This window comes from Oryzias melastigma, linkage group LG4 (assembly GCF_002922805.2).
Source record: "Oryzias melastigma strain HK-1 linkage group LG4, ASM292280v2, whole genome shotgun sequence".
Taxonomy (NCBI): domain Eukaryota; kingdom Metazoa; phylum Chordata; class Actinopteri; order Beloniformes; family Adrianichthyidae; genus Oryzias; species Oryzias melastigma.
The window spans coordinates 28,234,472-28,244,965 of record NC_050515.1 but is presented as its reverse complement, the minus strand read 5'-3'; the positions used below and the strand labels follow the sequence as shown (position 1 = coordinate 28,244,965).

Below are 10,494 nucleotides of genomic sequence, written 5' to 3'. Positions count from 1 at the left end.
CTGGTCGTATTTTAAACAGAAAGAAGATCCAGCTGTTCACTTGTTAGGATGGTTATTTATTTTAAATACCGCTGAACGCGCTTCTCACTAGGGCTGCCACGATTAGTCGACTAATCGACTATTAAAATAGTCGACGACTAATTTAATAGTCGATTAGTCGTTACTTTATATTAAATGGAGTCAGTGTGTAGTAAAGTTGAAAGTTATAATGGTGTTATGCTAGCTTATTGGACTATTTTGGCATTTATTAAGGTTTTTTAGGCTATTTTGGAGTTTTTATTTCAGCTACATGCTAGCTGTCTTTGCTAACTTAGGCTTTTTTTAGGCTAATTTGGCCTTTAACTAATATTTTAGTTGGCTATCAGCATCTTCAGCCATCGTCACTAGCATCTTTTGCGGCCAAATTCAGCTTACATTTCATCTATAATGATGCTAGTGTGAATATATATATATATATATATATATATATATATATATATATATATATAGTTTTTAGTTAGTTTAAAGTGAATGATGGTTAAGATTTGTGTTTTACATCAACTTTGTGCATGACCCGATTTGTCGACTAATCGGAAAAAATAATCGGTGATTAGTCGACTATTAAAATAATCGTTTGTGGCAGCCCTACTTCTCACGTGCATCTGTTCAGACTATAACCTGGCCGCGAATGACAACTGAAAAGCTGCGACCCGCGCGAGAGGGACACGCGCAGTTCTCCAGCTGCGTCACCCAAATGCTCCTTTTATCTCGACAAAAAGGAATAAATGCAAGAAAATCCAAAAGGACCGCTGACAGGATCAAATGTTGGAATGGTTCCCCCTTAAAGGCTTGAACAATGACTTATACGATTCTCCCGAGTCAGCGTTATTAAAGTAGAAGGTGTTTACATCCGCGGTCTCGTGGTCGAGGCGTGGAAAGAGGCAGACGGTTGCAATAAACTCACTCCTGATTGGCGACAGTACTTCCTGTAGATTCCATGACTCAGCTATGACTCAGACCAATCGCTGAAGATGGGTTGTGAATGGCGGTATCCGTTTCAGGAATTGACAGTGAAAGCGGCAGCCTACTTTCGCGAGGAGAGGAAGTAATGCATTTCTAATGGGGGACCTCATTGCTCGCTCAGTCCATTATTTTTACAGTCTATGGCTTAGACAGAGACAGCGTCAGGCAAGGAGGGGTGCCGCACCAGGCAAAATTATTGACAACACCAAACTTTTGAGTTATTTCATTTGTTTTAATCACTTTTTTTCATTTATACATGAAATTAGTTGTGTGTCGAACTGAAAAAACAAACATTAATTTATAATAGTTGGGATTTGGCACCCTATGCAGCTGCCTAGGTCTTCCATGCCCAGGGCCGGCCGTGCATGTGACTTCACTAGAAACATTTTACTGAGCGGTAATGACTTTAATAAGAAAAGGTCTTGATATACAAACTTTTATAAGAAAAACTAATAAGCAGCAACAACAAAATCAGCCAGTAGAGCAAACTATCAAGACATTGAAGGTATTTTACCTGGAAAACCTTCATTTAGTTGTGCCTGTTAAGTCGTATCTTAATTTGTTCTAAATGAACATGTTTACTGCAGCCTGAATTTTAACCATTGTTTGTATGAGAGAACTGGAGTGAATATGGAGTCACCCATAGATAATGGTTTACAGCTCCAACCAGATAAAATCCATTCTGTCACCATTTTTTTTGTGATACAGATGCCGCCATGTTTAAGTCAAATGTTGTCGGTAAGCAGTAATTGGTCAGTCAGTCTTAGTGATCATTTCAATGGCAACCACTCTCGCCAGTCAGGAGTGAGCTTGTTGGTAGTCCACACCTCTATAACTTGAAAGCAAGCAGCATGAAATCTGTCAAATGTTGGATGTGGAGGCCAGCAGGCTCCACCTACTTTTATTGAGGTTTCTGATTGGTCTGTTTATAGCTTGAAGTAGAAAAAAAATATCATGAAATAAAATTAGGATGTTAAAAAAGTATCAGAGCAAAAATGGTTGTTCAGACAAATAGAAAGACTGACTGAGTAATAACTGTTTACTTCTCTATTGAAGTCTATGGGATTTTGGCTTCTTGGAACCTGCGAGTACTTCCTGTTTGGAATGTCAGGAGGGAGGGGGCCACTCAATCCAGTTCTCATGTACAGTCAATGCTGCAGTCAGATACAGCTGCTGAACTCTGAGCACACCTAAAGGTCATGCAGAACCCTGGTTCTGTGGACGGTAGTTGTGGGTTTTCTCCTGCACAGTAACTGCTCACATGGGGGGTGTTATAACCCCTGCTGGCTGAGAGCACAGCACAGAGCTGACTGTGAGTTTGTGTGCTTTAGGTGTCTCTGCTGCCCAGGCTGGGCTCTCAGAAGGTCACCCGGGTGGTTCTGAAGGATCTGCTGGTCTGCATGGAGCAGGAGCCGGTCCTGCACCACTCTCTCACCTTCTACAAATCCATGCTGTTTATGGTGTGACATCCTCTTCACATCTCACGTTGTTTGTTCACACTTTTCCTTTTCAATCCCTGTTTGTGGACATTTCTTTGGTGTTTTGAACCAAAGACACTTTGAGTTTTTCTGTTTCAGGTTCAGAAGGAAAAGTTCTGTTCTGGTTAATTAAACATTTAAGTTCTTCCTAACTGCAAACTCGCAATTATTTTTTTGTGTCGACACAACATTTAAAATTGTGCCAGTGAGGAAGTTCTGGCCACAATATGACTGACCCAAAACTTGGACTCACAGACTGTTTTCACTGAAAACAACAACATCTTGTGTGAATTCACGCTTGTGACACACACACATTCTCTGTCTGCTGACACTCTGAAGTGTTCCCATAAGTCCAGGTTCTCGATCTGGGCTGAGCAGCTCCTTCTTTTCACTTCTGCTTGCTGTGACTCTGAAGTAGAGTAACAGGAGCAGCTCTGACCTGCAGCTTCATCCGAACCAGATGAGTCCTCTGTTCAGTCCAGAACTATTCCGGAGGACGTTTTTGGACCCTATGAAGGAAGTATTCGCTAAACTGAGATGAGTCCACTCCTCCTCCACTGGAACCGGAGATCCTGAACCCAGCTTGATGGAAGCGCTCCAGAACCTGCACCCAGAAAACAACCAGGTGAGTTTTTGTTTTTTTTTGGGCTTCATTTTTTTTGGTTAACCCTTTAACACTCCAGTGTTTATGTTCTTTCATTTACTGTAACATTGTTCACACGATCAACGTCATTCTAGTAGATTCTGAAGGAGAAAAGCGCTGCTTTTCTCCTTCAGAATTTACTAGAATGACGTTGATCGTGTTGGCAGTTGAAAAGTTACAGTATGTTAAATGTTTAAATACTTTTAAAAATGTTGCTCCTCAAAAACAACTGTTAAGAAATACAAAAATGAGTGAATGTCTTTGTTTTACTCGACCGAGATGGAATCTGGATCAAAACTGTACGGCTGGATAGCTCCTGTATTGCTCGCCATTTTTGTTGCACTACTAATATTAAGCGGGAGGGGCAGGAGAGTTTAAACAAAAGGATGATGGGAAGGTTTACTTTACACAATAGTCCCACCCACAACTTAGAGGAGAATTTCTTGCCACTCTGTAGAAACTAAGTTCTAGAAAACAAGTGAGCGTAGCAGAACCTGATGGCTCATACCTGCACAGAGCTGAGGCGACAGCGTGTGCTTAGCGGGAAGCGAGACAGGTGTGTGGAGTCTGGAGTCCAGCCATCACTCAGAGGATCGGTCACCTCAGGAAAGACCTCCTCTATGATGGAGCGGCAGGCGCTGACTCTGACCTTCTCCCCCAGCCCTGGAGCTATGTGGACCAAGGCACAGTGGCACTGCTGACACTTGGACCGGGACTCCTGCTCCGCCTTCCAGTGCTCCAGCTCCTTTTGTAGAGGAGCAAGCTGGAAGAAGACGGACTCCTCGTACAGCAGACAGTATTCCTGCACAGCAGACACAAGGAGGCGAGCAGGCGCTTCAAGAGATGCAGATACACCTAAAAACTTCCTTTTTTTTGACAGTTTAACACTTTTAAAAACCAATTACAAGTACAAGTTTTTTTCTGCATTTTTAAATATCCTATAACAAAGACACCAACACTATTTTTTTCTTTTGAGGGTACTGAAAAGATTTTTCAAGGCCAGTAGTTTAAGTAAATCCACCTGTCTGTACAGTGATTCCAGCTGGAAGCACATGTGTTTAGGATGGATTTATGTTTTAAAATTCTAAAGGAAATTCAAAAGGAAAAGAGAAAAACTTGCAATAGTGATTAGTATGGCGACGATTATATTACTTGTGATATATGAACAAATACCTGAAGGAAAAACAATGAATGCATCATTTTCATTAAACTGCAACTGTTTTCTTTAAATAAAAGTGAACATAATGTGTATTAGGGCTGTGGATCATTGCTTAAGTGGCGATTCACGAATCAAGCTCAACGATTCACGGATCGAACCACGATTCTTACTTTTTAAAATGTTTATTGCTATGTGTATGTCTATTTACTGGATCAATACAAATTTAAATTATTTGTATTTAATCATCATTTATACCTTTATTTAGAACAGGAGATCAGAATCAACTAAACTGATTAAAAAAAACAAAGATTCAGACAGAAATAAATTTTGTTTGTCATTTTAAACTTTTGTCAATCTTGTGGTTCAGCAGTAAAACAACATAAAATGATAAAAATCTGTGCTGTTTTGGATCATTTAACAGCAAAACCTGAAAATGTTCTCCACAGTTTTCTATCCTCAAAGTTCTCCAATATTTTACGTTCTAAGCACAAATATTGCTGCAGAGCTCCAATGAAAAGTATTTTTTTTGCAGCAGAATCAGCTGATTCACATTGATTACATCCGCCTTTCAGCAGCGCGAGGCTGTTTCTTCAGAATAAGTTGGAGTTTCGTTAATTACGTCAAATGTTGAAGAGTTATCATTGTCAAAAGAATGAAAACACTGGAGCTAAAGCTCCGATGCTAAAGCTAATTCATTGTTTCAGAAGTCATGTCTGTGTGCAGAACTTCAGTCTCAGTTTTTGAACAGAAAAAAGTTCTCACTAGTTTTACTTTAAAAACTGGAAGCTTCAACGTCACGAAGATGTGTTTACTTCCGGTAGCAGTACCGCGGTTCTATCGGCTTTGTTTTAGTTCTTAAACTTAAAATCCTACATTAATCTGCATTTCAGAGCAAAAATACATCGTCCCCAGATTATATTTTGATCACATTTTACTACAATTTACTACATTTATAAAGATTGCGAATCAGCGATCTTGAAGGTCACTAATATCCAGCAGATCGCGAGTATCCGAGCACCCGGATACTTGTTACAGCCCTAATGTGTATTATACTCCAAATGATCCCCGTCTACATAGGAGGTGGACATCCAACATTAAAAGGTTCTGTTGAATTGTTCAATGACATGAAAAGGTCAGTTTGATGCTGTGACAAGACATTATCTAGTCACCTATAATATTATTTTCATCTGACACTTCTTCATGGGAATTGTTATAAAATCTTTTAGTGGGTGCACACATTAAAGGTTTATGTAACTATTCCAGTGAGAACACCCTTCCTCTGTTTATATTACTTTTTGCTTTTTGTTAAATGTTTTATTCACTTCCTGGTTTTCAGTGGACCCCATAATGATTTAGTTGACTTAGACAGGCCTGCTCTAAATTCCAAGTAATATTTCTGTTTGAATTGTTTGTTTGAATATCATTGTTTGGGTGTTTTTCTTTCTACATTTTGCTGTATAAAAATGTTTTGCCTTTATTTGTTTATGCTAGATGTTGTTTCTGTCAAAAATTTATGTATTTGATTGCTAATTGGGTTGACCCGGTGAGGAGGAGGAGGACCAGCTATAAAAAGACCTCTAGTTCTATTGTAAGCGGGTTTTTGTTGTTGCTCTGCCAGGCATGTTGTAAACTGGTTCATTTGAGTTTAAAAAAGACATAAAGGAGGATAAATACGAATTCTGGTGTAGACAGCAGTTTTGTACACCTTACAGATGCATAGAGGGTTTATTTGATCCATTAAATACATATAGTTGCCATTAGACTATTTTACCATAAGTATAAACATTTAAAGTAATAATTTATTGTGTTTTACATCGTCTTTTGTGATACATGTATCACACAGGCTGATATTGCGATGGCAGTAAATTTTGGATGTTTTGTGTTGGTCTGGTGTCCAGTGTGTTCTGGACTGGATTTACAGCTTCTCGTTTTCAACTCACTGCAGTGACCACCTCAGGTCTGCGCTGACACTCACTCTGAAGTCCTCGGGGACGAGCAGTTTGGATGTCCGGAGGAAGTTGAGGATGTAGCGGAACATGGACCCATCCCGATCGATGAAGTAGTGCTGCTTTAAGCTGTCCAACACCACGGGTTCTGTTCCATTGAACAGACGAGCGATTCTGCCCAGAACAGCACAGACAGAGGTCAGTTCCTGCAGCTGGAGAAGTCTAAAGATTGAAATGTGTGGAGCCCGTGATGATCAGTCTGAACCAAACTGATGGGAGCTCACACCAGAGACCTTATGGATCTATGATCCCTGTAGTCAAGTCAGATCTGTTCTCTGAGCCAAACTGCTATGAGAATTATTTTTGTCAAGAAGTAATATTAATTTCTATGATCCCCTAAAGGGATATTGAAGGAAAAAAATTAAAGTTAAAAAAAAAAGTTTTATCTGGTTAGGAACTGGTCATCTGGTGCACACCAATTACTAATGGCCAATTCATTTTTTAGAAAAACATTTTTTGTTTTCTTTTGGTAAGTAACTAGTGCCCACCAGATCGTATGGAGCCCCTAAAAGGGACATTGGAGTTAAAAAAAATAAAATCTAAGTAAAAAAATGTTTTTTATTTGTGATTAGTAATTGGTGCACACCAGGTACTAACGGCCAACCCAATTCATTTTTTAGAAAAAAAAAAAGTTTTTGGGTTAGTAACTAGTGCACATCAGCTAGTATGGAGCCCCTAAAGGAACATTGAAGTTGGGAAAAAAGAAATTCTGGTAACTAACTGGTGCTCACCAGATTAACTTATGCCTCGTTTCCACTGAGCGGTCCAGACCGGACTAGACTTTTTTGCGTTTCCATGACAAAATGGACCGTTAGGCAGTTACCATTTCTGGTCCCGCGTTGGTCGCAGGGCCATAGAATGGACCCATGAGAGCGGAGCTTCTGTCGTCACACGATGTAACCCATTGATTGGTGGAAAGGTTTTTATGACAACAGGAAGCGTCCGATTGGCTTTTCCCGACTCAAGATCCAAACCAAAAGTTTTGTCCTTTTCTTTACCCCTGTATTGAACCTTTCCTGCTTCATTTCCCGACCGTGGTCGGAAAATGCAGGACAGATCTTCTCCAAGGCCGAAGGCTGCTCTTCTTCCAGAATGATTCTCCTCCGTGTTCGGGGCTTCAGAGCCTCCGGAGAAGGTGAAGCCTAAGAATCAGTCTCAGTTTTTTCTGTGTTCTTCCTGCGCCCGAAGAATGTTCGTTACCGATCCATGCTCCTTAAAAACACTTCCTCGCACTGGCAATTGACTGCCAATTGACAACAATTGTCAGCACACTAATGCGAACTTCCCTTTTTTTCCCCCAACTCTCCTTCCAGCATGCGCTCGTTCCCTCATGCACACGCTCACGCACTCTTTCCCCCGCCCTCTTCTGCACAGCGACGAGGTAAGACGCACAGGTTTTAGCACGCACACTCATCTCACAACATCTGCAATGTTCTTGCAAAGAATAATAAATTCTTTACATACAGTATTTCCTCTTTTTCACGGGGGTTGGGGACTGGAGACACGTCGACTCCACAGAGACGCACACAAAGTTTCCATCTGCATCTCCCCCACACTCCCGCGGCCGATGAATGTCCGTTACCGATCCATACTCAACACTTCTGGTCGTGCTTTGTAAAACATTTATTGAAGAACATTGGAGTATTGCTCAACATAGTTTTTTTTCTTCTTTTTAATTTAGAAAAAATAGATTGTTCTGCAGTGTAAAAGCCGGCTTCATCCACAATAAACACCTGCTCCGGTGTTACGGCTGTGGCCGTATTTGGTTTTGTGTATTTTTGGTCAGAGTGGGACTCCTTTGTGTTTTGTGGATCTTTGTGTGTTTTTCTGTCTTTATTTCTTTCAGGTGTGGTGCTGGAGGTGTGGCTTCCCATTGGTCCAAGCTTCAGGAGCGAGCCTTCAAAAGCACCATGTGGACCTCCAGACCATGAGAAGGGAGCTGGGCTGCAGCCTGTCTCCACTGCAGCTCAGTGATCTTCTCCACCTGTTTAGTTTGTGTGCACTTTGTAGTTTCTTTGTGGTTTGGTTAAGTCCCACTCTGTTTTTTGGGTTTATGAGAGTTAGTTTTGTTAGGTGAAGCTGTAGGGGTGAACTACACTTTTCTTTAGTAAATGTTTTCTCCTGTTTCTGTTAGTCCAGGGAGGTTAGTGATTGTCATTCTTTTCCCCTTTCTTTTGCAGGTAAGCTCCCTGGGTTGAGTTAGTTGGGGTTTTTATTTGTTATTTTGGCCTTGGTTCACCCTGAAGCCTTTTGCCTCACATTTAGTTATCGTTTCAGTGTTTTGTCTTGTAAATAAATTTGTTGCATTTTTATTGAGACAATTCTTTGTGTCTTTGTTACACATTTTTTTAATTTACCTTTATGTTACGCCCCGGACCCCTAGACCAAAAGGGGCGTAACATAAATTGGGGGCTCGTCCGCGATCTAAATCCACCCAGATCCCTTTTGTTTTTTGATTTTTGTGAAATTTGTTTGTACTTGGAGACATACTTTGGTTAACAGTTTTTCTTTAAGGGTCATTTGTAACATTTACATTTTGGTGAAGTATGAGACTTCTTTTGCTGTATAAGTTGAGAGCATTCTGTATTTGAACAGGAATTGCGTCTGCCTTCAGGTTGACCTCGGCTGGTTGGACTCAGTTGGAGGTGGTATAGGTGACGATGTGGGAGTGGAGGCTGCTGCACGTGTTGCCAATGCTACTAACTCCAATTGGGCTGAGGCAGGAGTGGAAGCTCCTGCAGCTGTAGCCGGTAGAGGGGCAAACCCAACGGAATTGTTCCAGACCAGGGCTACCATGGAGGTCGCGATGCTACTTCCTTGCTCATTAAACCTGCAAGTATTCATTTGGTTTTTCCGTTTTTGAGAATCAGGTAGATTCATATTTTGGTGCAGTGTGGCCTTTATGGCCAAATCAAACTACATGTGTGGAGTTTGTGACTCCAAGTCTCAGTTACCTGCTCTTCTTCTTTCATTAAAAACAGGAAATTTTACTTTGACGTAGTTTTCAATACATTCGTGAAGCTGTTGCCTGAAGCATATTGCTGGGCTTTGTGGAATGAAGACCTGTTGACCAAACTTGTTTAATCGTTTGTGCAGCACACAATTTGTTTTGCTAGTTTTGTGTTGTGCTAGCATTTGGGTTGGAGTGGCTATCTTTTGTTTTTTGGTATGGCTGCTATATGTGGGAGCTCCTAGGGCTCAAATTCTGTGGCCAGCATTCGCTTTGTTTTGTGGGTAGCATTCATGGGAGTGACTACCATTTCGTATTCTGTATGACTAGCACTCCATATTTTGTGTGCCTCAAATTAATTCATATTTTTGTTCAACACTCTCTTGGGGTAAACTTCTTTAGGGAAAGAAGTTTTATTTTAAGTAGGGGGGTGTTATGGCTGTGGCCGTATTTGGTTTTGTATTTTCTTTTTGGTGCAGTGTATTTTTGTCAGAGTGGGACTTCTTTGTGTTTTGTGGATCTTTGTTTCTGTCTTTATTTCTTTCAGGTGTGGTGCTGGAGGTGTGGCTCCCATTGGTCCAACCTGAAGGAGGGAGCCTTTAAAAGCACCATTTGGACCTCCAGATCATGAGAAGGGAGCTGGGCTGCAACCTGTCTCTACTGCAGCTCAGTGATCTTCTCCACCTGTTTTAGTTTGTGCGCACTTTGTAGTTTCTTTGTGGTTTGGTTTAGGTCCTACTCTGTGTTCTGTGTTTAACGTTGGTTAAGTTAAGTGAAGCTGTAGGGGTGAACTGCCATTTTCTTTAGTAAATGTTTTCTCCTGTTTTTGTTAGTCCAGGGAGGTTGTCATTCTTTTACTGTGTCTTTTGCAGGTAAGCTCCCTGGGTTGAGTTAGTTGGGTTTTTTTTTTTTTGTTATTTTGACCTTGGTTCACCCTGAAGTCTTTTTGCTTCACATTTAGTTATTGTGGTTTTGTTCTTGTAAATAAATTGACATGTGTTGTGTCTCTGTTACACATTTCTTATTTACTTTACCTTTATGTTAGGCCCCAGACCCCTAGACTGAATGGGGCGTAACATCGGGATTACAATGATTGTCTTTTTCATTTTCCGTTTGTTTCTGAGTCGGCTGATGCAGCTTCTCTTTCGCTGTAGTCTCACCGTTTTGATGCAAAGCTACGTCATCGTTCTACACCCCGCATGCGCTTTAATGGGCCAACGCTCAATGAAAACTGACCAAGAGGGGGCTGGTCTGGT

The 10,494-nt window shown here is 40.9% G+C and overlaps 2 protein-coding genes across 5 annotated transcripts in view; one reads left to right on the top strand and one right to left on the bottom strand.

Annotated features, from left to right (window-relative positions):
* The window catches only part of LOC112136798 (transcription initiation factor TFIID subunit 4), a gene marked incomplete at its 3' end in the record, with an annotated part of 16,939 nt that extends 14,473 nt beyond the window's left edge, over positions 1–2,466 (top strand). For all 4 annotated transcript variants that reach the window (XM_036211680.1, XM_024258701.2, XM_036211681.1 and 1 more), the window contains 1 exon segment: positions 2,334–2,466. In XM_036211680.1, coding sequence (XP_036067573.1) covers positions 2,334–2,466 — 133 coding nt within the window.
* Positions 2,460–10,494, bottom strand: part of LOC112136799 — a 12,378-nt gene continuing 4,343 nt past the window's right edge. The window contains exons 3-5 of the mRNA XM_024258703.2: positions 6,258–6,402; positions 3,632–3,925; positions 2,460–3,084 (exon numbers count right to left, since the gene is read on the bottom strand). Of these exons, the coding sequence (XP_024114471.1) occupies positions 2,965–3,084; positions 3,632–3,925; positions 6,258–6,402 (559 nt within the window). The 3' untranslated portion in view covers positions 2,460–2,964. The remainder of the gene's footprint in view (positions 3,085–3,631; positions 3,926–6,257; positions 6,403–10,494) is intronic.